Raw genomic sequence first — 26869 nt, 5'->3', positions numbered from 1 at the left:
AACAGCACCCGGGTTCTGGGCTGGTGTTTCACTGGGGTTCAGCCTTTTCCCAGCTCCTTTCCCTAACCGGGACCCCTCATCACCGTGTCCCCTCGTGATTGTCACCCTAAAACACAGAACCCCTAAAAATGAGGCTCCTGATAACAAAAAATAGTGACCCATAAAAAATGTGGGCCCTAACAACTGCGACCCCTTAAAACCACGATCCCTAATAACCCCAAATGCTAATTATTGTAGCCCCTAAAACTGTAACCCCAATTGGAACCCCTAAAACTGTAACCCCAACTGTAATCCCTATTGAAGCCCCTAAAACTGTGACCCCTATTGGAACCCTTATTGTAACCCCTAAAACCCCTAATAACCCCCAACCCTATTAACAGTGACCCCTAATGAATGTCTCCCCTAATAACCCCAAATCCCAATAACTGCGACCCCTTGAAACCATGACCCCAAATAGCCCCAAATTCTGATTATTGTAACCCCAAAACCGTGACCCCTGCAAACCCCATTTCCACCCCCATTCCTCATTTTCCCTCGGTATTTAATCCCCCTCTGTTGTACCTGGAGCATTTCCCAACCCCAGAATCTCCCAGGGGCCATCCAGCCTGGCTCGGGCCCATTTTTGGGGTGACTTTGCACCTCCCTGCCCTCAGATTAATTTGTCAGCGCCAGAACGGTGCCCAGATCGGGGCAGGAATAATGGGATTATCCCGAGCCTGCTGCGGGACGGGGAAGCTCATTAAGGGGCATTAAAGAAGGGGAAATTGGGGTTTTGTGAGTTCTTAGGGAAAACCTCCATGAACTTCCATGCGCCTCTCATTTTAGGGTCATTTTGGGGTTTTTTTTTTTGGAGTTTGCTCTGCGCTCTCACTCTCCTTATGGGCGCAGAAGGAATCTCAGGGTCCCGGAGCAGGATCCGGTGGTTCCAGTGCGGGGAAACTGAGGCACGGCAGCCCCAGCGCCCCCAAATTCCCCGGGATGAGCCCCTCGGAGGGCTGAGGGACGAGATGAGGTTGAGGATCCCCCCAAGGCCGATAACAAGGAGTGACCTGAGTTTTTCGGGAGGAAAAAGGGCGATTTTACCATTTTTATTTTACTTTTTACCATTTTTATTCCAGCCTCCCCGAGTTTCGCGGCATGCCAGGGGCCGACACTGCCACCTACCGAGCTGTCGCTAAACCTCCTTTTTTCTGCTTTCCCACCCAAAAGCGGCTTCAGGAGCGCAGCAAATCTCTCAAACCCACCCTTCCAGGTGCCCCTCGGTGCCAGGACCCCAAATATCCCAAAATATCCCAAATATCCCCAAATATCCCCATCCCAAATACTTCTCAGTGCGCTTTTGGGGGTCTTTTTTGGGCTCAGGGCTTTGTAGGTTGGGATGGGGAGGGGGAAACTGAGGCACAGGAAGAGATTGGGATTCACAGAAAGAGACTGAGATTTTGGGGTGGTGAATGGGGAAACTGAAGCACAGCCAGGGATCAGGATTTTGGGATGGTGAATGAGGAAACAGCCAGAGATCAGGATTTGGGGGTATCTGGGGTCAGGATTTTGGGGGTCCAGGCCGGGACAGTGGCTGAGGGAACCCAGGCACAGCCCGAGCTCATCAGGCCCAGATGGGTCCCACCTGCGCCTCGTTAGCCCCGGGTATTTAAGGGCCCTTTTTTTCCCAAACTTCGCCCTTTTTGAGGGTCAGCTCAGGGGGTGCAGCTTCGGTCCTTTTGTGGGATGGGGGAGCCCGGCAGAGCTGGGGGGCGGCCGGGGGTCCTGGAGCCCTTGGGAGTCTCAGAGCCCTCAGAGGTCCCGGGGCCCTCAAGGGACTTGGAGCCCTCAGGGGTCTCGAAGCCCTTGGAACCCTCGGGGCTCCCAAAGTCATTGGAGCCCCCGGGGGTCTCAGAGCCCTCAGGGGTCCCGGGGCCCTCAAGGGACCCAGATCCTCCGGGGGTTTCAGAGCCCTCGGGGGTCTCAAAGTGCTTGGAACCATCGGGGGTCCCGCAGCCCCTGGAGCCCCCGGGGGTCCCGCAGCCCCTGGAGCCCTCGGGGGTCTCGGAGCCCCCGGGGGTCTCGGAGCCCCCGGGGGTCCCGCAGCCCCTGGAGCCCACGCCGCCCCCCGAGCTGCTGGAGCAGCTCCTGCAGCAGCGCCTCGGGCCCCTGCCCCGGCCCGCGCCCATCGTCCGCCTGCGCCGCGGCCCCGACGGCGGCTACGAACCCACCGGGGACCCGGCCGAGGTGCTGGAGCGGCGGCAGGCGGCCAACGCCAAGGAGAGGGAGAGGGTGAGCCACCCCAAAAACCCCAAAAACTCCCTAAACCCCAAAAACCCTACACCCTGCTGAACCCCAAAACCCCCAAAACACAGCCCAAGGTCACATCGGGGGACACCAAGGGGACACTGGTGGTGCCATGGGGGAATTTTGATTTGAGGGGTGGGTTTAATCCGGGGCGCCCAGGTGAGTTTTAGGAGGGCCTGGTTTGAGTCTGTGTGGGTCCGTTTAGTCCTGGGGTCAGTTTAATTCTGCGGTCTCAGTTTGATTATGGGGGAATCATGTTTAGCCCTGGTGAGCCCTGATTAATCCCGGTTTAAAGGTCCCCGTTTAACCCAGTTTGATTCTGTGAGGGACCCGCTTTAATCCTTGGGGGGCAGTTCAGTCCTGGCCTAGGATTTAATTCAGGGGAGACCCCGATTTTGGTTATGGGCGGGTCTGGTTTGATCCTGCTGAGCCCTGGGGGTGGTCCCAGTTTGACCTTGAGAGATCCCAGTTTGGGCCTGGGGGGATCCTGGTGTAACTCGGGGGTCTCTGGGTCCCTTTTGGGGTATCTAATGGGGATCTTTGGGGTGTCTAACGGGGGTCTCTGGGGTCCCTTTGGGGTCTGTAACAGGAGCCTTTGGGGTCTCTGACTGGGTCTCTTTGGAGCTCTTTTGGGGTCTCTGACCGGAGTCCCTTTGGGGTCTCTAGTGGGGGTCTTTGGGGTCTCTAAGGGGGTCCTTTTGGAATCCCTGACTGGGGCCTCTTTGGAGCCCTTTTGGGGTCTCTAACAGGGTCTCTTTGGGGTCTCTGATCTGGTTCCCTTTGGCGTCTCTAATGGGGGGGTCTCTGGCGTTCCTTTTGGGGTCTCTAGTGGGGGTCTTTGGCGTTCCTTTGGGTCTCTAAGGGGGTCCCTTTGGAGCCCTTTTGGGGTCTCTGACCGAGTTCCCTTTGGGATCTCTTACCCGATTCCCTTCGGAGCCCTTTTGGGGTCTCTGACCAGGGTCCCTTTGCAGCCCTTTTGGGGTCTCTCGGGGGTCCCCCCGGCTCTCTGACCGTGCCCCTTTGTGCCCCGCAGATCCGGAACCTCAACAGCGCCTTCTCGCAGCTGCGCTCGCTGGTGCCGCTGGTGCCGCGGCACCGCCGGCCCAGCAAGGCGGGCACGCTGCGGGCGGCGGCGGAGTACATCGGGCTGCTGCGGGGGGTGCTGCAGGTGAGACCCCAAAACTGACCCCAAACCCCCCAAAACATCCGGCTGCTCAGGGGGGTGCTGCAGGTGAGACCCCAAACTGACCCTAAACTCCCCAAAACATCGGGGTGCTGCAGGTCAGACCCCAAATTTATTTCTTTTGGGGGAGTTATTATTAGTGGGAGGCACCCCCCATTTCTGCTATATATATTTTTAAATTCTCCTTTTCCCAGGAGCTCGGTGCTGAGCAGGAGTTGGGGGGCACGGCCGGGGGGGCCCCCAAGCCTGGTCTGGCCGAGGCCCCCGTGCCCCTGGGGACCCCCCAAACCTGGGGCACGGTGAGTGGGGAGGGGAACCCCGGGAATTTGGGAGGGACACAACCGTGGGGGGTTTGGGGACACCTGGGGAGGGGGATGGAAAATCTGGGGGGGTTCACAATGGGCTCCGGGTTTGGGGGAGCATCTGGGTAAATAAGGGAGGCTCGAAATTACCTTTCCCCCAAAATATTCCAAATATTCTAAAATATTCAATATTCCTTATTTCCTCCTTTTTTTATTTTATTTTATTTCCTCCTTTTTTATTTTATTTCCTCTCTTTTTTATTTCCTCCTTTTTTTTTTCCCCCCTCTTTTTCTTTTTCCTCTTTTTTTTCCAGGTGTTTCCTGGCGCCCCTAAAAGGGTCTCCCCCGAAGGCCAAGCTCAAGGCTCCAGACCCCATTCCCCATTTTTGGGGTCTCGCTCCCTTCCTGGTGCCCTGCACCCCATAAAACCCACACCCCAAAATAAGGGGGGCCAGGGGGTCTGTCCCCCTTAAAACGCAGAGTTTGGGGGAGGGGGATGCAGAGCTGTAATTAATTTCTTTATGAAATTGTAATTAGCAATTAGCTCCCCCCCCCCCCAGGTAATAGGTAATGGCTTATTAATGATTGTTGATATGACCCCAATTAATTAATTAATAAAGGTGGATTGCGGGAGCGGCAGCGCGGGGTTCGGGGGTCCCCCCGTTGTTCATGGCGGGGTTCGGGGGTCCCCCCGTTGTTCGTGGCGGGGTTCGGGGGTCCCCCCGCTGTTCATTGGCGGGGTTGGCTCGGGGCGGGGCGGGGGGAGGCGCGGGACACGCGTGGTGCGGGGGGGGCGGCCCTTTGTCAGGATGCTCTGAGGAGGAGGAGGAGGAGGAAGGTGGGTGATGGCAGCAGCCGCGGCCGCAGCGCCCTGGGGGCGGGGGTATTGGGGGGAGCCTGGGTGACCCCCCCCCCCCCTTCTCTCAGCCCCCTCCCCAAATTGGCCGCATGCAGGTGTGGGGGGGAGGGCTGCATCCCTCCCCTCCCCCCGTGCTGGGCCTTCATCCCCGGGTGGTGCCGAGCTCATCCTCATCCCCCCCCGGGGCGGGGGCGATGCTGCGGCCCCCCCGCCCCAGCCCCGCTCCATCCCGGTTTTATCCCGGTTCCATCCCGGTTTTATCCCGGTTCCATCCCGGTTCCCGCTCCCCCCCCGCCCTGCGGCTGCCGCAGCGGCGCTGGGCGCGGCGCGGGCGGAGGCGGCGATGGATGGATGGAGGCGGGGGGGATGGATGGATGGATGATGGGAGGGGGAACCCGGGGTGGGGGCGTCCAAAGCCCCCCCTGCCTTCCCCAGGGGTCAGCGCGGCCCCCCCGGATTTATCCCCTCCCCCCCGGTGAGACAGGTGCGCTCCGAGCCGCGAAATCGGGGGGTGCCCCCTGTTCTGAGCATGGGGGGGACTGGGGGGCACCCCCGGGGGAGAAAGGGAGCGGCCCTGCCCTATTTTGGGGGGGCCTTGGGGGCAGCATCCCCACAGTGATCGGGGATGGTGACCTGGAGGGGAGGGGAGGGTCCTTGGGGGTCTTATTGGGGCCGGTTTGGGGTCCTTTGGGTTCTTATTGGGGCTGTTTTGGGGTCGGTGGGGCCGCAGCCTCCCCCCATGTGACAGCAGAGTGGGGCCGAGCCCCCCATTGTGGGTGACCCCAATTTGGGGGAGCATCCTTAGATGCGCCGAGCTGTGCGCGTTCTCAGCGCCGTCCCCGCCCGTTCTCAGCCCTCTCCGCGCTGTCCCCCAGCCTGCCCGCTGTCCCCTCCCGGTGTCCCCCCGCTGTCCCCTCGCCCGGGCAGGGCGGTTCCCCTGTGTCCTTATCAGCGGGCCGCAGCCGCTCCGTGTTTTCGGTGCTTTGTGCCCAATCTGTACCGGGGCTCTGACGCCGTGTGTCCCCCCGGTGTCCCCGCGTGTCCCCAGGATGAGCACGGCCGCCAGCCCCGAGCCCCTGCCCGAGCCCCCCGCCCCGGGGCCGCGCTGTGCCCCCCAGGAGGAGCCCGAGTTCCTGCGGGCGCGGGGCGGGGCCGGGGACCTGCGCCAGGACTTCAACCTGATGGAGCAGAAGAAGCGGGTGACGATGATCCTGCAGAGCCCGGTGAGCCCCGGCCCCGTGCCGTGTGTCCCCAGCCCCGTGTGTGTGTCCCCAATCCCACGTGTGTGTCCCCAGCCCCGTTCCTGCTGTCCCCAACCCCATCCGTGTGTCCCCAGCCCCTTCCCGTGTGTCCTCACCCCATCTACCTGTCCCCAACCCCATCTACCTGTCCCCCAAACCCATTCCTCCTTTCCTCACCCCCATTCCACCTGTCCCCAACTCTGTCCTGTGTGTCCCTAGCCCCGTCCCACCTGTCCCCAGCCCCATCGACCTGTCCCCAACCTCTTCCTTTACATCCCCCAATCCTTACCTTCTGTCCCCAGCCCCGTCCCGCCTGTCCCCAGACCCCTTCTTCGTGTCCCCAACCTCTTCTGTCCCCACCCAGCGCAAATCCCGTCCCTCCTGTCGCCAACCCCGTCCTTTGTTGTCCCCAAGCTCATGGATGTCACCACACGGTGTCCCCACCTGGCAGTGCCACCGTGCCAGCAAGGCAGCGGTGACACCGACGCCAGGGTGGCGATGCCACTGTCATAGTGCCACCAATCCGGTGCTGCCACCATCACCTCTGTGGCACACAGCTGGCAGTGTTGCTGCCACCAAGCTGGTGATGCTGGCACCGCCGGTGAGCCACCAAGTCAGCAGTGCCACCCTCACCGTGTCACCAAGCTGGTGGTGTCACCATCCCCGTGTCACCAAGCTGGCAGTGCCACCACTGCCACACCACCAGGGCAATGGTGTCCCTGACACCAAACTGCCAGTGCCACCACCAAGCTGGTGGTGCCACCATCACCTCTGTGGCACCAAGCTGGCAATGCTGTCCCTGCTGCCACCACTGTGCCACCGAGCCAGCGGTGCAGCCCCGGCCCCGATGTCCCCAGCAGTGCCACCCAGCCCATTGTCACCCTGTCCCCACAGTCCTTCCGGGAGGAGCTGGAGAGCCTGATCCAGGAGCAGATGAAGAAGGGGAACAACTCGTCACACGTGTGGGCGCTGCGGCAGATTGCCGACTTCATGGCCACCACGTCCCCTGCCACCCTGCCCACCTCGCCCATGGGTACATGGGGCCCTCTGGGGACCAGGGGCGGGGTGGGAAAAACCCCAAAACCTGCGGGGACACCAAATCTGGGCAACCTTGGAACCTCCAAATCTCACCAAAACATTTGGGACCTTCAGGGGCTTTGGGACCACCAAGCTTTGGGATCTGAGGGCCTCAAAAACCTTTGGGGTGATGAAATCTTTGAGACCACCAAGCCTTTGTGACCTTGTGGGTGCCAAAAATATTTAGGGTCATCAAACCTTTGAGACCACCAAAATTTGGGGGACCCTAAACTTTTGAGATCCTGGGGACTCCCAAACCTTTATAATCATCAACTCTTTGGGATCTTGGGGTGCCACCAAACCCCAGGATCCTCCAAAACCATTGAGCCCCACCAAATTTTTGGGGCCATCAAATCTGGGGGACCACCAAACCTTTGATGCCTCGGGGACCCCCAAATCTTTTGTGGCCACCAAACCTTGATGTCCAGCAAACCTTTGGATCCGCCAAACCCTGCCAGCCACCAAACCCATCCCACAACCCGCTTCCCCCGCTGAACCCCCCGTGATTTGGGGAGTCCCACGGCTGACGGGGGGTCCCCAATCCGCAGGGCTGGCGTCGGTCACCCCTATCAATGACCTGCATGGGACAGAGGGGCCGGCCCTGGCCAAGGGCGAGCGGCTGATGCGCTGCAAGGTGGGCAGCATCCACCGGCTGCTGGACCTGTACGGCTGGGCACAGCTGGGACACGCTGCTGTCACCGTGAGCACCCAAAAAACAAAAAAAATAGGGGATTTGGGGTTGTACTGGGGCCATTTGGGGGTGTTTTGGGCAGATTTGGGGTTGTTTTGGAGGTTCAGAGGGCTTTTGGTACCTGCTGGACCTGTACAGCTGGGCACAGCTGGGACATGCTGCCGTCACTGTGAGCACCCCAAAAAACAAAAAAAATAGGGGATTTGGGGGTTGTTTTGGGGGGATTTGGGGTTGCCTTGAGTGTTTGTGGGTTGTTATTTTTGGGGTCTAAGAGTTTCTGGACATTTGAGGTGGGTTGGGACTTTGAGGGTTTTTGGGTCGTTATTTTGGGGGGCAGTTTGTGGGGTTCTGGACATGTGAGGTGGGTTGGGACTTTGAGGGTTCATGGATCATTATTTTGGGGGGTTTTGGGGTTGTTATTGGGCTCCTTCGGGGTGTTGGTTTGGGGGGCAGTTTCGGAGCCTCTCTCACGGTTTAGGGGCGATCAGAGCAGTGGGGGTCTTTCGGGGGATGCCCGTTTTGGGATTTCTCTGGGCTGTTTCTCACCCCACCCCGTCCCCCGCGGCAGCTGCGGGTCAGCAAGGAGCAGGAGCACTTCTTGGTGGCCCCGCAGGGGCTGGCGTGCAGCGAGGTGACAGCGGCCAGCCTGGTGAGCCCCCCAAAATTAACAACACCCCACAACCGCGGGGCTGCCGGGGTGTGAGCAGCCCCCTGAGCCCCCCGCGCCCCCCAGGTGAAGGTGAACGTGCTGGGGGCCGTGGTGGAGCAGGGCAGCACCGGCTTCGCCCCCGACGCCCGCAGCTTCAGCCTCCACGCCGCCATCTACGCGGCGCGCCCCGACATCCGCTGCATCGTGCGGCTGCACACCCCAGCCGCGGCTGCCGTACGCGGGGAGCGGGATGGGAGAGGGGACTGGGGGCTTGGGAGGCAGGGGAGCTTGGGGGAGATGGGGTTTGGGGGGACTGGGGGCTTGGGAGGCAGGGGAGCTCGGGGGAGATGGGGTTTGGGGGGATTCGGGGGCTCCAGAGTGAGGAGAATGTGGCAGCATTTGGGGGAGGTTGGGTTTGGGGGGATTTGGGGGCTTGGGAGTTATGGGAACATGGGGGTGCTTAGGGCGGATTTGGGGGGCGTGGGAGTTGGGGGAATGTGGAGATTTTTAGGGGATGTTGGGTTTGGGCAGGATTTGGGGGGCTATGGAGTTAGGGGAATGTGGGGGGTTTTTTGGGGAGGTTGGATTTGGGTCTCGGGAGTTATGGAAACTTGGGGGTTTTTGTGGGAGGTTGGATTTGGGAGCTTGGGAGTTAGGGGAATGTTGAGATTTTTAGGGGATGTTGGGTTTGGGTCTTGTGAGTTAGGAGAACTGGGGGTTTTTGGGGGAGGTTGGGTTTGGGGGGAATTTCGGGGGGTGGAAGGGTTTTTTGGGGGGTTTTTGGGGGGCTGATGGTGGGGGTTTTGGTTGTTGGTTTTTTGGGTTGTTGGTGGTTTTTGGGGCTGTGGGTGTTTTTGGGGCTGGTGGGTGTTCCTCGGCCCCCTGCCCTGTCCCTCCCCGTGCCCAGGTCTCGGCCATGCGCTGCGGGCTCCTGCCCATCTCCCGCGCCGCCCTTCTCCTGGGGGACGTCGCCTACTTCGATTTCCGCGGGGAGGTGGAGGACGAGGCGGACCGCGTGGAGCTCCAGAAGTGCCTCGGGCCCACCTGCAAGGTGAGCGCGCACCTGGGGGGGCGCGGGGGCGGCCCCGCCCTGCCCCGCTGACATCCCGCGGCAGATCCTGGTGCTGCGGAACCACGGCGTGCTGGCGCTGGGCGACACGGCCGAGGAGGCTTTCTACAGCATCTTCCACCTGCAGGCGGCCTGCGAGGTGCAGGTGAGCGCGGGGCTGGGCTGGGCTGGGGCCGGGCACGGAGCTGGGGCAGGCTCGGGTCAGCCCGGGTGCCCCAGGAGCATGACATGAGCTGGGCCAGGTGTCTGCCTCTCATTTCCATCCTTATACACTGAGATATGCCAGTCTGGGCTCAGCCAGAGTGCCCAGGAGCATGGCATGAGCTGTTTCAGGTGTCTGCCCCTCATTTCCATCCTTATACACTGAGCTGGGCCAGATCTGAGCCCCTCATTTCCCCCTCCATGCCCAGACCTGTGCCAGCTCTCAGCCCCTCCAGTGTCCCATCCCTATGCCCTGAGCTGTGCCAGCTCTCAGGCCTGTTCTTCCCCTGTGCCCTGAGCTGTGCCAGGTGTTTGCGCCTCATTTCCATCCCCATGCCCCGATTTGTGCCACTCTCAGCCCCATTCCATCCCCATTTCCCCCCATGTCCCATCTCCCAGCTCCATTTCCCCCCATGTCCCATCTCCCAGCTCCATTTCCCCACGTCCCAGCCCCATTTCCCCCCATCTCCCAGCCCCATTCCATCCCCCATGTCCAATCTCCCAGCCCCATTCCATCCCCCATGTCCCATCTCCCAGCCCCATTTCCCCCCATGTCCCATCTCCCAGCCCCATTCCCCCCGGGGATGCCCGCGGCCCCGTCCCGCGCCGCCCCCGCCCAGCCGTGCCCGGTGCCCGCAGGTGTCGGCGCTGGCCAGCGCGGGCGGCGCGCAGAACCTGATCGTGCTGGAGCGGGCGCCGCAGCCGCAGCGCGGCCCGCAGGGGCTGAGCGCCGTGCGCCGCGCCGGGGCCGCCTTCGGGCCGCTGCACAAGAGCCGCCTGGGCGAGCACGAGTTCGAGGCGCTCATGAGGATGCTGGACAACCTGGTGAGCCCCGAAATGGGCGGGGATAAAGCGGAGTTTGTCAGGGGCTCGGTTTCTTCACAGAGGAAAGGCTCCTGCTCTATTCAGAGTATATATTTTTATATATTTTTATATATTTATATATAAATATATTACATATTTATTTATATTTTTATATATTTGTTTATATATTTGTAAAATATATTTACTTATAGAGATTTATGAAATATATTTATATTTATATTTGCATATAAATATATTTATATATTTTAATATATTTATATATATTAAATGTTTCTTTTTATTTGTATATATTTATATACTTATATACTTATATATTTTAATATATTTATATACTTATATATTTTAATATATTTATATACTTATATATTTTAATATATAAATATATTTTATTTATATATAAAATTTATATTTTTATTTTTATATGTAAATATATATTTATAGATTATGTATTTCTATGTATTATTTATTTATATAAATATATTAACTATATCTTTATATGTTTATAGTTATATGTATATTTATCTATTTATATATTTATATTTATATTTACACAAAATATATTTATTTGAAATATGTTTATATTTATATATAAAAATGTGTATTTATATATAAATGTCAGAGTGCACTGGGTTAAGCCTAACTGGTCAGCAGCGCAGTGAAACCCAGTTCAGTGCTTGGTATGGGCTAGCGAATATAATAATATTTTCTCTTTTCTTTTTAGATAATTTTACATATCTTGTCCACTGACCTATAGTTTATGCAGGTGCAAAAGGTTCTTTCACTGAAATAGGTTACTGCACTAGCTGTTTTCTCATTCCTCTACTTCTTGTTGATGGGAACTCATAAATCATTTTCTTTATAATAATTTATGAGACAAAAACATTCTCCTAACCCTCGGTTTGCCCTATGTGCTGACTCCCCTCTCCCTGCCTCCCCAGGGCTACCGCACGGGCTACACGTACCGCTACCCGTTCGTGCAGGAGAAGAGCAAGCCCAAGAGCGACGTGCTGATCCCCGCCACTGTCACGGCCTTCGTGTTCGAGGAGGAGCCGGCCGGGACCCCCGCCCTGCGCCAGCACGCCCACAAGCAGCAGAAGGAGAAGACGCGGTGGCTCAACACGCCCAACACCTACACCCGCGTCAGCCTGGCCGAGGAGCAGGGCGGCGCCGGTGCCCAGAGGACAAAGACCACGGTGAGGGGCACGGGGGCCGGGGCATGGACGGACAGGGAGGTGGAGGGGGTCCTGGGATGGACCCCGCGAAAATCTGGGGTGCAGGGAGGCCTGGGGACCTCCTGCGTCCTGAAATAATGGTTATTTTGGAATATCGCCGCCCCATTCTTGTGGGGCCGAGTGCTATTGGCTTTATCGGGGTCTTCACTCTGTGCAAGATGCATTTATTGGTGTGTCCTCATTTACTGAGGCCTTCCTTCTATGCAAGATGCATTTATTGGGGTCTTCTCATTTACTGGGGCTTTCCTCTATGCATGACACGTTTATTAGGGTCTCGTCATTTATTGGGGTCCACCTCTATGCAAGATGCATTTATTGGGGTCTCCCTCTATTATTGGGGAACTTGTTTTGGAGTCTTCCTCCTTCTATGCATGATGCATGTAGTCAGGTCCTCCTTCTTTGCTGTTTATTGGGGTCTCCCTGCACTTATGGTGCTTCCCCCCTACATCGGGCCTCCCCCCTCTATACAAGTTGCATTTGTTGGGGTCTCCCTTCCATCCTGGGGGTCTCCTTGTCCCCAAACACCATTCCTGGGTTTGCAGTGGCTGCGGGCAGACGAGGTGGAGAAGGGCAGCAGCGGGACCCCGATCCGCATCGAGAACCCCAACCAGTTTGTGCCGCTCTACACGGACCCGCAGGAGGTGCTGGAGATGCGCAACAAGGTGGGCAGGGGGACAGGGGGGTCTCGGGGGGCTCAGCCCTGTCCCTGGAGGGGATTCAGCTCTGTCCTTCCCCACAGATCCGCGAGCAAAACCGCCAGGACGTGAAATCAGCCGGGCCCCAGTCGCAGCTGCTGGCCAGCGTCATCGCCGAGACCAGCCGCAGCCCCGTATGGCACATGTCACCTTTTGTCACCTGTGTCACCCTGTGTCCCCCCCGTCCCTGTGTCCTCAGCCCCGTGTCACCTCATGTCCCCATCTCCCTGGGAGGGGTTTGACACTGCCCCAGGAAGGTGACACCGCTCTGTGGCTCTGTTCCAGTCCACCGAGAGCCACCTGGGGGACGCAGAGGCCAAGGAGGGCGGGCAGGAGGCTCCCCCCGAGCCGGAGCCCCCCAACCCCTTCAGCCAGCTGACGGACCAGGAGCTGGAGGAGTACAAGCAGGAGGTGGAGAGGAAGAAGCGCCTGCAGGGTAGGAGGGACCCCCGGAGCCCCCAGGGCCGCGGGTGGCGCCGAGGGCACCGAGGCCAGCGTGTCTCTCTGTGGCAGGCGAGAAGGACGCGGCCGCGGAGGACAGCGGGGCTCCCCCCCTAGAGCCACCCCCGCCGGAGCCCCCGGCGCCCCCGGCGCCCACGGAGGGTGAGTGGGGTGACGAGCACCCCGAAACGAGGAAATGGGGCTGGGGTCCCAGCGAGCAGCGGGAGCGGGGGCACCAGGGCGGCTGTGGCTGTCACCTCGTGCCACCCCGCGCTGCCACCCCGCTCCGGAGGGGCCGAGGGGCGCGTGGCAGGAGGACGCGAGTGGTGGCTCTGTGGGGCGCAGGGGACAGCGCTGTCCCCCAGCCCGGTCCCCACTGCTCCCACCCACGGCGGGTGCCGGGGCGCGGCTCGGGGCTGCTGGCTCTGCCATGGTGTCTCGTGGTGTCCGTCTGTCTGTCTGTGTGTCTCCACAACGTCTCCTTTCTCTTTCCTCCCCGTGTGCCTGTCACCCAAGGAGTTATCCCTGAATCCCTGGCGCCGTAGTAAGTACGGAGAGGCCACCCCGGACGGACGAGGGACAGAGGGACAGGGGCTCGGGGGGATCTTCGGTCCATGGAAATCCCTTAGGAACCCCTGGGGACCCCTCCCTCCCTCCCTGGTGTCGCTTCCTGCTTCTCCTGCTGCCTCTTCCCGGCTCTCCATCCCACATCGCTTGTCCCGCAGGGAGGGGGCGGCTCGGGGGGCTCGGGGCGCGGTGCCTGCGGCAGGACAGGATCAAATCCCAACCTTCTCCTCTCGGGGAGCCCAAATCCTGCTCCTGCCCAGGCCCCACGGCACATCTGGGGGGACAAACCCCCCAGAACAGCGGTGCTGCAGCCCCAATCCCCTGTTCCCTCTCCCCAAGGTGACAAGAAGGCCGATGGTGGCCAAGCCCCCCCTGATTCCACTGCCAAGAAGGAGCCACCGGTGGCGGTGAACGGGAAGGACGAGGAGCAAAGCACCGAGGAGAACCTTGGCAAAGGGGGGACAGACCGGACAACCACCAACGCCGACCAGGACACCCCCAAGGAGAAGGAGACAGTGACCAGCAACCCCGTGTCCCCCGACGGTTCGCCCTCCAAATCACCCTCCAAAAAGAAGAAGAAATTCCGGACCCCGTCCTTCCTGAAAAAAGGCAAAAAGAAGGAAAAGATCGAATCCTGAGTGTCCCTGGGGCCCGCCGAGACCCGGGAACGCGGCACCTCGTCCCCCGCTCTGGGGGCTGTCACCGAGCTCAGAGAGACCGTGCTCCCGTCTGGGGAAGCTCCCGCTGCACCTCCCTGCCCCTGTCCCTCCTGGGCCCCGGCCCTTCCCACCACCGAGGGCTGCACTGTCCCACCAGGGCCCAGAGCTGCTTGGTTTGAGGAAGAAAAGGGTGTTTCGTGGTTATTCTCTTCACCTTCTGTTTCACCTCTGCTGGAATGGCGCCGGCTTCACCCCCAGGGAAAACTGTCCATCGCTTCGCCAGGAGAACGGGATCGCTTTTCCTGAGGGAGGAGATGAGGTTTTTCCTCCCTGGATCGTAAACCTTCCTCTCCGTGGGCTCATGAACCACTTCCATCCCCTTCTCCTGGTACCCCCAGCCCGTGTTTTGCCCACCCAAGGAAGAGCAGCAGGATTTCCCACCGCTGGAAAAGCCCCCACCTCACTGCACGACCCGCACCTGGGAAAATAGGGAAAAAAAACACCCCACGCCCCTCCGGGAATTGTCTGTGTTATTTAAAAACTGAGCAAAGCTCACTCACTAAGTGCTACTTCGGGATGAACACACGCTGCCAGCTCACAGCGACCCCGGCCGCGCCGGCCCCCTGCTTTTCCCAGCTCTGGAATTCCCAGCACACGTTCCGTCCTTCCTGGCGTTCCCTTCCCTCCCAGCGTTGCAGCCTCCCGCCCGTGCTCCCCACAGCCCTTCCAGCGCTGGGATTGGGGCATAAACCACCGGGATCAGCCCCAAATCCTCCCCCTGTCCCGGGGGGCTCGCCCTGAGCCTTGCTGTGTCCATGGAGGTCTGGAACAGCCCTGAACCCCCCGTTTGGGGCTCCCCCAGCCCAGCAGGGCTTCCCCATGTGCCATCACTGTGGTTCCAAACCCTTTCCCTGCTGTGAGATGGCTCCTGGGGGTTGGATCCCCTCTGGAAGGGCAGGAACCCCATGGAATAGGGGGTGGAAGCAGCAGGGAGAACCCAGGTAGGGATCTTGGGTTCCTGGAGTTTGGGGAGAGCCTTTTGCCCTGCCCAGTGTCCCCCCCAGAGGTCCCCATGCCACCCCTGCAGGATGGGGGACACGCTGAGCCCCCAAACCCTGCCACTGCGGGGGCTGCTCCTCACTGCCACTGATTCTGAGGCTCTTTGAGGCCGTTTTTGTCACCCGGGTGACCCAGGGCAGCAGAGCCTGCAGGGACAGCCGTGTCACCTCCCTGGGGTAGCACTGTCACACCTGGGGGCAATTCCTGAATGACAGCACTGCCACACCCCCAGCCCAACCCGGGGGCTCCCCCAGAGGTTTTGTCCCTGAAGGTGTGTCCCCAGGGCCTTGGTCACCCCTTTTCTCCCCAAGGCTCTGTCCCTGGGGCTTTTGTCACCCATTTTCTCCCCAAGCTTCTGTCCCTGGGGTTTTTGTCACCCCTTTTTTCCCCAAGGCTCTGTCCCTGGGGCTTTTGTCACCCCTTTTCTCCCCAAGGCTCTGTCCCTGGGGCTTTTGTCGCCCCTTTTCTCCCCAAGGCTCCGTCCTCGGGGCTTTTGTCACCCCTTTTCCCAAGGGCCACTGGCTTTGCAGGGGACCCCAGGGTTGGCCTCCTCACCCATGAAATTCCAGGTAGAAAGGGACGAAGGCTCCAGTGCCATCATCATCACCATGATGGAAGTAAACAGAGCCAATATCATATCCCAGGACCACCCCTCGGGTGCTCCCCCCAGCCCACCTCCCTGCCTCCCCCTCCCCTCGCTCCAGCAAGGCTCAGGGCAAAGCAAATCCCCGATCCGAGCTCTCCACACCCGCACCCCCGCTGGAAAAGAGAGGCTGATCCCACCGAGGCAGCGGGGCCGGGCGAGTCCCGCTGGGCTCAGCGCCTCGCTGCCCACTGGGGCACGAGGGCGGATTTGGAGCCCCGGCACGGCACCGGGGGGCGGCACGTCCCTGTCCCTGTCCCCCCGCGTGTGACAATCGCGGCCGGGAGCGCGTGGAACGCCGGTGTAAATAAATGAATAAATAAACCCCGTGTTTGGCACCCGGCAGCGCTCGGAGCCTCAGGGGTGGAAGTGGGATGGGATGGGGATGGAGGGGCGAATGGGAATGAAATGGGGATTGGGACTGGGATGGGACAGGGTGGAGGTGGGAATGGGTGTGCTGACACCGCGAAGGTTCCAGCAGCTTCTCACAGAAGCCCCCCGTGAAGCCCCCACCACCGAAGCCGACACGCTCGGGACAGGTACCGGGAAGGGCCGGGCCGGGTGACGGTAAGGGCCCCGCCTTCCTCCCCTCCCCTTCCTGCCCTCTCCTCCTCCCAGCCCTCCTCTTCCTCCCGGCTCTCCCCTCTCGTTCCGGCCTGGGCGGGCTCTCGGGGCGAGCGGCGGGACCGGCCCGGTGCGGCCCGATGCGGTGCTGACCGGCCCCGCCGGCCGGCTCCCCTCAGGCCGGCTCCCCTTAGCCGGCTCCCCTCAGCTGGGTCCCTTCATCCCGATCCCCTCAGGCCGGCTCCCCTTAGCCGGCTCCCCTTAGCCGGCTCCCCTCAGCCGGGTCCCTTCATCCCGTTCCCCTCAGCCGGGTCCCTCGGGCCCGCTCCCCTCAGGCCGGCTTCCCTTAGCCGGCTCCCCTCAGCCGGGTCCCTCGGGCCCGCTCCCCTCAGGCCGGGTCCTCTCCGGCTCCCCTCAGGCCGGGTCCCTCGGGCCGGCGGCGCCGTGGGAGCAGCAGCGCGGGGCTGAGGGGCGGCCATGGGCCGCAGCCGCTCCCGGTCACCGCCGCGGCGGGGTGAGCAGGCACCGGGGCACTGGAGGGAGCCGGGGAGGGATGGGAATGGCCGGGGAGGTCAGGGGGAGCCCGGGGCGTGGGGAGATCGGGGTGGAAGGGCCGGGGTAGGGGGGATTGAGACCCCCAGGGCGGGGAGGCCCTGGTTCCTCGCTCTGGGGGAGAGCAGAGACTGCCTCCCTCATCCTCCTCTTCCTTCTCGTCCTTCTCTATTCCTCTTCTTCTTCTCTGCTTCCTTCTCCTCCTCCTCTTTTCCTCTTCCTCCTCTCCTTTTCCTTCTTCGCCCCCTCCCCATCCTTATCTCCTCCTCTCCTTCTCTTCCTTTCCTCCCACCCCTCTCTGCCTTTCTCAGGTTTTTGGGACCATCACTCCCTCTCCACCTTGCTCAGGTTTTTGGGACCATCACTCCCTCCCACCCCTCTCCACCTGGCTCCGGTTTTTGGGACCATCACCCCCTCTCCACCTGGCTCCGGTTTTTGGGACCATCCTCCCTCCCCTCCTGGCTGATCCCCCCGGGTGATTCCCCCCGGATCATTGCCCCCGCTCCATCTGGAGATTTGTCCTGCTGCTCCCTCCCTCCTGCGGGTGTCCATGGGTCCCTGAGCAGGGTGGGAAGGGCACTCCCGGCTCGGTGCCGGGGTTCCTGTGGGATTCCCTTTGGGAAGCGGGCAGGGAGCAGCAGCTGAGCCTGCCTTCCCCGGGCAGAGCGGCGGCGCTCGCGCTCCACGTCCCGGGACAGGGACCGGCGGCGGCGGGAGCGATCGCGGTCCCGGGACAGGGACAGGAGGAGGAGCCGCTCCCGCTCCCCGCACCGGAGGCGATCCAGGTGAGGGCAGGGACCGTCCAGGTGAGGGTGGGGACATCCAGGTGATGTCAGGGACCATCCAAGTGATGGCAGGGACATTCAGGTGATATCAGGGATGATCCAGGTGAGGGGCAGGGGCATCCAGGTGATGACAGGGATGGATCAGGTGAGGGGAGAGACATCTAGGTGAGGGTAGGGATGATCCAGGTGAGGGCAGGGACATCCAGGATGATGTTTGGGATGATCCAGGTGATGGCAGGGACATCCAGGTAATATCAGGGATGATCCAGGTGATGGTGGGGATTGTCCAGCTGATGGTAGGGATGATCCAGGTGAGGGCAGGGACACCAGCATGGGGTGGGCACAGCTCGGTGAGGGCACCCTGGGTGACCTGGGGACAGCAGGAGCTCCAGGTGGGTATTCCAGGTGGGAATTGCAGCCCCAGCTCTGCGCCCCAGCAGGTCTCCACGCCGGCACCGCTCCAGCTCCTCGTCACCAGCACGGCCCAAGGAGCGCCGGGATGAGGAGAAGAAGGAGCTCAAGGACTCCAAGAAGGAGCGGCAGATCACAGGTGAGGGGGGATCTCCCTCTTGGAGCACTCCTAGGTGCCCCCTGGGGCCAGGACCAGCCCAGGGACACCTGGATTTTTGGGCATCCCAACATCCGTGTTTGCTCAGTCCCCGATTTTCTCCCCCCAGAGGAAGACTTGCAGGGCAAGACAGAGGAGGAGATCGAGATGATGAAGATGATGGGTTTTGCCTCCTTTGATACCACCAAGGTGAGCGCCGCTCCACGGGCTCTGCGGTGCCAGCTGCCCTGCTTGGGGGTAATCCATGGGATTTTGGGGCGTTTCTCCTCAGGGCAAGAAGGTGGATGGTGCTGCCAATGCCTACGCCATCAACGTGTCCCAGAAGAGGAAGTACAGGTGTGTGTCCCCTGCTTTGGGATGGAGAGAGGAGTTGGTTTGGTGAGGTAGCTGTGGCCACGGTCTCACCCTGATCCAGCTTCCAGGGAAAATGGAAATTTGGTGAGGTTTAGACTCAGAAGCAGAGGTGAGAGCTCTCCAGATCCCCCTGGGAATGGGGAAATCAGGAGGATGAGGAGTGAGGAGCACCTTAGGAACAGCTGGGATGTGCCCAGCAGGGATCAGAGCAGAGGGAAGTGACACTGCTCGCCTGCTTTGTCCCCAAAAACCACCCAGACTGTCAATTCTGCTCCCTTTCTGCTGGCACCTGGGCTCCTTTGCAGCAGCTCCTCGCTGGCAGCCTTCCTGCCCTGCTTTTGCTCAAATCCCCGGGGAATTGGGTTCCCATGTGGGTTCCCTGTGCCTCCCCTGGGCGTTTTTGTCCCAATTTCCCCAGATTTGGGGCTGACTCTGGCTCCATCCTCGCCCAGGCAGTACATGAACAGGAAAGGAGGATTCAACAGGCCCCTGGATTTCATCGCCTGACGCTGGCACAGGCTCCCACCACAGAAGGATTTCTCTTCCCTGCACTCTCCTGGGTGGCTCCCGTGCTGGATTCCGGTGGAATTTGGGTTATTCCCAACAAATCCCACACCCAGACCCGCCAGAGTTCCCAGATATTTGTTTGTTGGTTTTTTTTACAACAAAGGTCAGTTTCTGGCTGGGATTTTTGCTGTGTTTTCCCCAGTTTTGGTTTGTTTCCCTGTTAATAAAACCCCAGATGTATTTTTCCTTCAATTTTTATAATTCAGAGATAAAGCAGGGCCTGCATTCCCCCGCCCCCCACAAATCCGTGGGGTTGACACGGATTTTGGGGAGCCCACATGGGGGCAGTGGGATTGGGGTGCTCTGGGTTTTGGGAGGGGATTTGGGTGCTCTGAGCCCTGCCTGGGGTCGAGGGTGGTTATTGATTTGGGGGTCCCTACACAGGGGGACCCTGCCCAGAGGATCTCTGTCCCCATCCCGAGTGTCCGTGTCCGGTGGTCCCTGTCCCCATCCCGGGGGTCCCTTTCTGGGTGTCCCTGTCCCCATGCCGGGGGTCCCTGTCCCTCTCCCTGTCCCCATCCTGGGGTCCTTGTCCCCATCCCGGGGGTCCCTTTCTGGGTGTCCCTGTCCCCATCCCGGGGGTCCCTGTCCCTCTTCCTGTCCCCATCCTGGAGGTCCCTGTCCCCATCCCGAGGGTCTCGGTCTCTGTCCCTGTCCCCATCCCGGGGATCCTTGTCCCTCTCCCTGTCCCCATCCCGGTGGTCCCTGTCCCTCTCCCTCTCCCCATCCCGGGGGTCTCTGCCCCATCCCAGGGGTCTCTGTCCCTATCCCGGGGGTCTCGGTCTCTGTCCCTGTCCCCATCCCGGGGGTCCCTTTCTGGGTGTCCCTGTCCCCATCCCGAGGGTCTCGGTCTCTGTCCCTGTCCCCATCCCGGGGGTCTCTGTCCCTGTCCGTGCTTACGTTGCCCGACGTACCCGAGGCCCCGCCCCCTCCCCCGTCCGGCCTCGCCATTGGCTGAGCGGCAGGAAGTGAGTCAGGGCAGAGCGTGCGGCCAGCGGGGCGGGGCCGGTCGTGTGGGCGGGGCGCCGCCGGGGAGGGTCGGGCCAATGGCAGGAGGGCGTGGCGCTCTCGTCCAATAGCAGCGAGCGGAGGGCGTGTCCTCAGGCGCGGCCACGCTCCCTCTCCGCCGCTCGTGGAGGCTCAGGGCGGGGCCTCCTCCTCATCCTCCAATCAGCGGCGGGGCCGGGCGGGGCCTGTCCCGGCCTCCGCCAATGAGCGGCGCCGGGGGCGTGGCGCGCGCGGGGTCTGGCGGAGCGGCGCTCGGGGCGGGCAGAGGCCGCCGCTCCCCCCCCGCCGCCGGTCGCGGCCCGTCCCGGCCCCGCCATGGCCGCCCCCCCCCGCCTCGGCATCCAGATGCTGCTGGAGGCCGCCGAGTTCCTGGAGCGGCGGGAGCGAGGTACCCCCCGCGCCGCCCCCGCGGTGCCCCCGGCGGCGCCCCCGGCCAGGCCCCGCCGTGACCCGCGCCCGCCGTTGTGTCTCCGCAGAAGCCGAGCACGGTTACGCCTCGCTGTGGCCCGGCGGGAAGGACGGCGAGGCCCCACGGCGCCGCGCCAAGGCCCGGAGGAGCGGCGGCGGCGGCAGGTGACGGCGGCACCGGGCGGGGCGGGGGGACCGGCCCGGAGGGGCCCGGCCGTTGTGGGGCCCGGCCGGGGCAGCTCCGGCCCCGCGCGGCCCCGCCCGGCCCGGGGTGTCCCCGCTGGCTCCGGGCGGGGGACGGGCCCGCTGGGTTCCGTGTCCGGTCAGGCCGCTGCTCCCGGGCCGGCCCGGGGTCACCGCCCCGCTGCCGCTGTCACCGGGGGTGCGGCAGGCCCGGGGCACCCTCCTGTCACGGTGCCTGCCGGTCCCCCTGTGCCCAGGCGTGCCCCGGGCCCGGGGCTCCTGTCCCCGCTGTCCCGGGCCGGGCCGGTTCCCCGGTAACCCGGGCTCCGGTGGGGCCGTCCCGGGGGTGTCACCGTGCCGGGGGCACCCTCCCGTCCCCGGTGTGTGTGACAGACCCCGCTGCCATGGGCTGACCCGGCTCGGGCAGCTCCTGTTGTCGCTGGGTGTGTGACAGCGCTGGGTGCGGCTCTGCTGTCACCAAAGTCCACCTGTCAGCGGGTGTGACACCGTGGGTGGCACCTTCCTGTCCCGGGGGGACCGGCCCGGAGAGCTGCCGCTGTCACCGGGCCGGGCAGGGCTGGGGGGACCCTCCTGTCGCCTCCTGAGTCACCCCAGAGCCTGCCCCGCTCCCTCTGTCCCTGCTCCCCGCTGGTTTCAATCCTCTCCGAGCTGCAGAACCCACGCTGAATTCCGGGGCAAGCCCCACACCCGGAGCCTCCACGGCCCCCCTGCAATCCCCGACCCTCAGCTGCTCGCGGCTCCGGGCCGCGTCCCCAGCCCCGCACAGCAGCACATCCCGACACGTCCCCGGGTGCCAGGGAGGTGCCAGGTGCTGGTGGCAGCACACCTGTCCCCTCTTCCTGCTCACCTGTCCCCTCTTCCTGCTCACCTGTCACCTCTTCCTGCTCGGGAGCGCTCCCGCCCGCGCGGCGCCGCCGCCCCGACCTTTGGCAGCCCGCGGTTCCCCGGTGCCCCGGGGCCGGGCCGGGCTCGGGAGCCCCTCGGGGGGCGGAATCCCGCGGGCTCGGGGGTTTGTCCCGCCCGGATTCACTGCAGGTTCCCTCTGGGTCAGCCCGTTGGGGTTCTCGGCAATAAAACAACGCATTCCGAAGGGAAAGCTGGTTCAGAGTGCTGGGAACCCAAACCAGTGGCTCCGTGGGGAGAGGATGTGGGAGCTCCACCTGCCCCGTGGTGAGGCTGCCGGCCCCTCTGTCTCTGTTTGATTTATCCCGAGTTTAAATCCATCAGTCCGTTCATTTTTTTTTCCCCTCTAAATATTGGTGATGGTGAATGCAAGTCCTGAAGAGAAAGGAGCCATTCCACTAAGGATCCAGGCAGAAAAGAGGATGGATTTGTGATTAGTGGTTGTGGAGGTGATGGGAGCTTCACCCCTGTCTGTACCTGTGCTCAGGAAGTGTTTGGATAATTTAGAATGAAGGAACAAACTCATAAAGCTGCAGCCCATGGCAGGCCCTGGGTAAAGGGCTGGGTGTGAAATGTTTATCCAGGGAGAAAAGGAAAGGAGACCCTGCCCAGGAGCTGAGCCCTTCCAGCATGCCAGGAGAATCCCCCTGGGGTGGAAAATGTCTCTGCTCGGATGGGACAATTCTGGGGACGGGGGAGATGGGGCCCAAAAGCCACTGGAGCGGGGTGATCCAGCAGGAAAGGCTGGAGAAGGGAAGGAGACCTTGGAGAGCATCTCCCACTGCTGTGGTGGGGGCATCCCTGCTTTCCCTTTGGGTGACATCCCTGCTTTCCCTTTGGTGACATCCTTGATTTCCCTTTGGTGACATCCCTCATGTTCCCTTTGGTGCTATCCCTGCTTTCCCTTTGGTCACATCCCTGCCTTTCCCTTTGGTGACATCCCTCATTTCCCTTTGGTCAATCCCTGCTTTCCCTTTGGTCACATCCCTGCCTTTCCCTTTGGTGCCATCCCTGGTTTCTTTTTGGTGATATCCCTCATGTTCCCTTTGGTGACATCCTTGATTTCCCTTTGGTGACATCCTTGATTTCTCTTTGGTGACATCCCTCATTTCCCTTGGGTGCCATCCTTGTTTTTCCAGCCCTCCCAGACCCCCCAAGCCATCCCAGTGGGCATCCCCATCCCAACAGCCCCTGGGTTATTCCCAGTTTATGTTTTCAGGCACATCACAGCATTTTCCCCCAAACTGGAGCGGAGCCTCTGGAGGTGTTGGGAAGTCGGGGCAGGGAAGCAGCTCCTCCCTGGGACTGTGGCTTCCTCCTGGGTTTCAGTGGAGGGAAAGCCAGCCCTGGATTGTTTTCCACCTTTCCCCAGCTCTGTGGGAGCTTCAGGGGGCTTTGTTGTGGGTTTCCTGGGTTTGGGGTCTCCTCCAGAGCTGCTCTGTGCTGTTTTTGAGGGAAGGCTTTTCCCAATTGATATTCCTGGTTTGGGGGACAGGGATGAGCTGCAGATCCCACCCCCAGCTCTAAGACTCAGGAGTCCCTGGTCTAAAATCCCATTTCATGGTTTTCCTGACCCTTTTGCTGGCACTCACCACGCCTGGGTGGGGAGCTCTGGGAGCCCCCTGGGTGTGCAGCTTTTGCAGGGAGCCTTTGCTAATTCCCACACGTTAATCCCAAGTGCTAATCCCCAATCAGCCAGAGGAGTTAATAACTCCTTCCTTCTCTTCCAGGTCGACACACAATGAGATGGAGAAGAACAGGTGAGTGCCAGGGGGTGTCAGGAGCTGGGCTGGGGGCAATTATTGCTTTTCCAGGGCTGTCCCACCATCCTGAGATGGCTTGGGAGGGGAGGAAGGGGATAAAGGACACCAAGGATGAAAGCATTCCCTGTCCTTGGTTGTTGGGAACCACCTCCATCTCCACAGCCCTGCTTATCCACGAAAATTATCTTTTCACAGGCTCATCTTTGAGCCAGCTGCAGCTTGGGATTTACCCCGAGTAAATCCCACTTTTTTGGGCTGTGTTGCCATCCCGAGGCCCTTTGGGTGAGGAAATGCCTGTTGCCTCCCAGCATATCCCAAACAAGACCAGCGGGTCCTTGCAAAATCCCTGTGGAGCTGCCCGGGATCAGGTGGTTCAGGGACGGGTGTTACACCCCCTTGCCAAGGACCTGACCTACATCCCGGGGTTGGGAATGGGCACGGGGAAACCGGGGAAAAAGGAAATCCCTGTTTTCCAGCAGAAAAAGGGATTTCCTCCAGGAGCTGGAGCTTCCCTCCTGCCCTAACCTGGTGCAGCAGAGAAAACCCAGATGTTCCAGGAAGAGGGAGGATCCCTGGAGAGCAGCCAGTGCTCCTGCAGGGATCTGGGGCTTTCGTGTCCAAAACCACCCTGTTCCTGCCAAAAATAGGGAAAGGAAGCGTTCCCAGGGGATGTGCAGCTGGGCGTTAGCCTGGGCAGCCTCAGCTCTCACACAGCCCTCCTGAGATGCAGGAGAATGACCGAAAGTGGGCATTCTCACCCAGAATCACGAGGCCATTGGCGTTTTGCTGCCTGGGATCCCCCAGCAGCCAGCAGGGTTTATTATCCAGGAGCTTTTCCTCTCGCCTGGCCGCATTCTCTCCCAGTTTGTGGCACCCGCGGGCGCTGGGGAGGCTCCCGGTGGGGCTCAGCCCCCAGCACCCCGTTTCCCCCCGGCAGCGGGGTGGGAACGGCCCTGGGGCAGCCGAGGCAGCCGCGTTCCCCCCTTTGCAGGCGCGCCCAGCTCCGGCTGTGCCTGGAGAGGCTGAAGGGGCTGGTGCCCCTGGGGGCGGCGGCCGGGCGGCACACCACGCTCAGCCTGCTCACCAGGGCCAGGCTCCACATCCAGGTGAGCCCACAACGGGAACCAGCAGCGCCGGGGGGAGCTGGGAGCGGCATCCCAGTATGGGGCATGGGCTGTGGGAGGGCTGGGATGGGGCTGGGGTGATGGGGAGAGCACTGGGGTAACTGGGAGAGCACTGGGATGGGGCTGGAGTAACTGGGAGAGAGCTGGGATGGGGCTGGGGTAACTGGGAGAGCACTGGGGTAACTGGGAGAGCACTGGGATGGGGCTGGGGTAACTGGGAGAGCACTGGGATGGGGCTGGGGTAACTGGGAGAGCACTGGGGTAACTGGGAGAGCCCTGGGATGGGGCTGGGGTTACTGGGAGAGCGCTGGGATGAGGCTGGGGTGATGGGGGGAGCATTGGGATCATGATGGGATGATGGGGGGAGCACTGGAATGGGGCTGGGGTAACTGGGGCGATTCTGAATTGAGCTGGGATGACTGGGAGAGCCCTGACACCAGACAGGGATAACTGTGAGAGAGCCAGCATCGGGCTGGGATAACTGGGAGGGTTGGAATCCTTACGGCTCCATCCACATCCCAAACGTGCTGACGATGGGAGCCCCTTGGGAGCCGGGGTGGATTGGGTCGGGAATCCCGGGTGGTTCCGAGGGAATCCCAGTTCAGAGTGTCCTGTCCTGGGTGGCTCTGAGGGAATCCCGGGCTCAGTGTGCCCTGTCCCGAGGGAATCCCGAGCTCAGAGTGCCTTGTCCCCAGTGGCTCTAAGGGAATCCCGGGCTCAGGGTGCCCTGTCCCGAGGGAATCCCGGGCTCAGGGTGCCGTGTTCCCCGCAGAAGCTGGAGGACCAGGAGCGCCGAGCCCTGCACCAGATCGAGCAGCTGCAGCGGGAGCAGCGGCACCTGCAGCGGCAGCTGGAGAAGCTGGGCATGGAGCGGGTCCGCATCGACAGCATCGGCTCCAGCCTCTCGTCCGAGCGCTCCGACTCGGAGCAAGGTGAGAGCCCGGCGCGGGGCGCGGCCGCGGGGAGCCCCGGCCCCGCCGGAGCCCCAACGCCGCCCGTGTCCCCCCCGGCAGAAGAGATGGACGTGGACGTGGAGAGCACGGACGACCTGCCGGCCGAGCTGGACTGGAGCAGCAGCAGCCCCAGCGACTCGGACGAGCGCGGCAGCCTGCAGAGCCTGGGCAGCGACGAGGGCTACGCCAGCTCCGGCGGGACGCGGGCCAGGCCGGCGGGCGGCAGGAAGCTTCCCGCGGGCGTGTAGGGAGCGCTGCCCTCGGGTGGCATCAGCGACAGCGACCCCGCCAGCGTTCCCTGCACGGAACCCCCGCCGGCCCGCCCGCTCCCGGGGCTCCGTCTGCTCCCGGGGCTCCGTTTGCACCGTCTGCTCCCGGGGCTCCGTCTGCTCCCGGGGCTCCGTCTGCTCCCGGATCTCCGTTTTCTCCCGGGGCTCCGTTTTCTCCCGGGGCTCCTTTTGCTCCCGGGGCTCCTCTCTGCCCACCCCGGAGTCCCCGGGACAGTCCCGGCAATAGCAGCGGCCTCAGGATCCTGCCCTGGGTCCTGCCCTGGGTCGTGCCCAGGCCGTCGCTGCCCCGCGTTCCCTCCATCCTCAGGACAAGCCGGGGGTTTTCGGGAGCGGATCCCGGGCGCAGCCGGTGCTCTGCGAGCTCCCGTCCGCGGAACCGGGAGCGGGTTTGGGATCAGTCGGGGCCGCCTCGCCCGACTCTAAACCGTCAGGGACGCCTCGCCAGCCCTGGAGCGCTGTGGCCGGGGCGGGCTCGGAGCCCGGGGCTCCCGTGCCGCTCCTGGAGCGTGGCACGGCCCTGCAGAGCCCGGAACCCCCTCCCCATCCTCTCGGGGACAGCTTCTCTACCTCGGAGGGAGCCGGGGCCTCTCTCCACCCCTTCAGCACAAAGATGATGCCTCTGCTCAGCAATAACCCCGCGGGGTCGCTCCGGGCTCCCGGAAGGTTCCAGAAGCCGCCGCGGGGAGGGCGGTTCCCGGCCGCGGTGTGGGTCCGTGTCCCGGCGCACCGCAGGGAGCTTTCCCAGCCCTTTTGGCTCGTGGGGATGCGGAGAGCTCCGCTCGCAGCCCCTTCCCCTTGCCCCGGGCCGGTCCGAGGCGTTCCCAGCCCCCGGGAAGGATGGAGCAGGGCTGGGACGGAGCCCCGAGCCTCTGCCGGTGCCTCTCAGGAAACGCCGGGGCTGGAGGGCAGCGGGATGCGCCGAGGAGCGCTGGGGATGGAGGGGCAGCAGCAGACCCCGGTGCTTCTCCCTTTCCTGGGTCCTGTCCCCTTCCCTTCCTTCTTTCCCCTTTGGGTCCTTTCCTCCTTATCCCTTTCCTCGTTTCTTGTTTCCCTTTTCTCCTTCTCCTCCTTCTCCTCCTTCTCCTCCTTCTCCTCCTTTCCTCCTTTTCTGTTCCCCTTTCCTTTCCTTTCCTTTCCTTTCCTTTCCT

At 61.9% G+C, this 26869-nt stretch overlaps 4 protein-coding genes across 5 annotated transcripts; all 4 read left to right on the top strand.

The window, feature by feature from the left end:
* Positions 1-1725: 1725 nt before the first annotated feature.
* FIGLA (folliculogenesis specific bHLH transcription factor) lies at positions 1726-5108 on the top strand. Its single transcript, XM_054289153.1, has 4 exons — positions 1726-2271; positions 3320-3454; positions 3664-3768; positions 4698-5108. Exons 1-4 carry the CDS (start codon positions 1726-1728, stop codon positions 5106-5108), a joined length of 1197 nt encoding a protein of 398 aa, XP_054145128.1.
* On the top strand, positions 4598-13985 carry ADD2 (adducin 2). Of its 2 annotated transcripts, none has more exons than XM_054289181.1 (15): positions 4598-4608; positions 5678-5852; positions 6765-6903; positions 7496-7647; positions 8207-8287; positions 8372-8521; positions 9195-9338; positions 9403-9501; positions 10197-10382; positions 11321-11575; positions 12157-12276; positions 12354-12443; positions 12595-12745; positions 12823-12912; positions 13657-13985. In XM_054289181.1, exons 2-15 carry the CDS (start codon positions 5679-5681, stop codon positions 13953-13955), a joined length of 2130 nt encoding a protein of 709 aa, XP_054145156.1. In that variant the 5' UTR covers positions 4598-4608; position 5678; the 3' UTR covers positions 13956-13985. The 2 variants fall into 2 exon arrangements, with proteins under 2 accessions (XP_054145156.1, XP_054145157.1); XM_054289182.1 differs by lacking the exon at positions 4598-4608 and adding an exon at positions 5101-5113.
* Positions 13986-16524: 2539 nt separating this feature from the next.
* SNRNP27 (small nuclear ribonucleoprotein U4/U6.U5 subunit 27) lies at positions 16525-19250 on the top strand. The gene is made up of 6 exons (XM_054289207.1): positions 16525-16756; positions 17459-17579; positions 18020-18129; positions 18257-18336; positions 18419-18483; positions 18954-19250. Exons 1-6 carry the CDS (start codon positions 16720-16722, stop codon positions 19006-19008), a joined length of 468 nt encoding a protein of 155 aa, XP_054145182.1. The 5' UTR covers positions 16525-16719; the 3' UTR covers positions 19009-19250.
* Positions 19251-20391: 1141 nt separating this feature from the next.
* On the top strand, positions 20392-25679 carry MXD1 (MAX dimerization protein 1). Its single transcript, XM_054289202.1, has 5 exons — positions 20392-20464; positions 20553-20649; positions 23322-23351; positions 24346-24460; positions 25251-25679. Exons 1-5 carry the CDS (start codon positions 20392-20394, stop codon positions 25677-25679), a joined length of 744 nt encoding a protein of 247 aa, XP_054145177.1.
* Positions 25680-26869: the final 1190 nt, after the last annotated feature.

The sequence above is a fragment of the Melozone crissalis genome, unplaced genomic scaffold, assembly GCF_028551555.1.
Source record: "Melozone crissalis strain CALT ecotype California unplaced genomic scaffold, PUWL_Pcris_2 ptg000064l_1, whole genome shotgun sequence".
NCBI lineage: Eukaryota > Metazoa > Chordata > Aves > Passeriformes > Passerellidae > Melozone > Melozone crissalis.
Note: the sequence above shows the minus strand (reverse complement) of the source record. Positions and strands in the feature narration are given on the sequence as shown.

What these genes read in the sequence shown, in the direction of transcription:
- FIGLA (XM_054289153.1), top strand. Translation starts at nt 1,726, where the DNA reads ATGGGGGAGCCCGGCAGAGCTGGGGGGCGGCCGGGGGTCCTGGAGCCC. An exon ending in ACGCCAAGGAGAGGGAGAGG is followed by an intron (nt 2,272 to 3,319) that starts GTGAGCCACCCC and finishes TGTGCCCCGCAG; the next exon opens with ATCCGGAACCTCAACAGCGC. An exon ending in CCCCCCAAACCTGGGGCACG is followed by an intron (nt 3,769 to 4,697) that starts GTGAGTGGGGAG and finishes CCCTTCTCTCAG; the next exon opens with CCCCCTCCCCAAATTGGCCG.
- ADD2 (XM_054289181.1), top strand. Translation starts at nt 5,679, where the DNA reads ATGAGCACGGCCGCCAGCCCCGAGCCCCTGCCCGAGCCCCCCGCCCCG. An exon ending in TGGGACACGCTGCTGTCACC is followed by an intron (nt 7,648 to 8,206) that starts GTGAGCACCCAA and finishes CCCCCGCGGCAG; the next exon opens with CTGCGGGTCAGCAAGGAGCA. An exon ending in AGGCGGCCTGCGAGGTGCAG is followed by an intron (nt 9,502 to 10,196) that starts GTGAGCGCGGGG and finishes CGGTGCCCGCAG; the next exon opens with GTGTCGGCGCTGGCCAGCGC.
- SNRNP27 (XM_054289207.1), top strand. Translation starts at nt 16,720, where the DNA reads ATGGGCCGCAGCCGCTCCCGGTCACCGCCGCGGCGGG. An exon ending in GAAGGAGCGGCAGATCACAG is followed by an intron (nt 18,130 to 18,256) that starts GTGAGGGGGGAT and finishes TTCTCCCCCCAG; the next exon opens with AGGAAGACTTGCAGGGCAAG. An exon ending in TCCCAGAAGAGGAAGTACAG is followed by an intron (nt 18,484 to 18,953) that starts GTGTGTGTCCCC and finishes ATCCTCGCCCAG; the next exon opens with GCAGTACATGAACAGGAAAG.
- MXD1 (XM_054289202.1), top strand. Translation starts at nt 20,392, where the DNA reads ATGGCCGCCCCCCCCCGCCTCGGCATCCAGATGCTGCTGGAGGCCGCC. An exon ending in CCTGGAGCGGCGGGAGCGAG is followed by an intron (nt 20,465 to 20,552) that starts GTACCCCCCGCG and finishes GTGTCTCCGCAG; the next exon opens with AAGCCGAGCACGGTTACGCC. An exon ending in AGGAGCGGCGGCGGCGGCAG is followed by an intron (nt 20,650 to 23,321) that starts GTGACGGCGGCA and finishes CTTCTCTTCCAG; the next exon opens with GTCGACACACAATGAGATGG.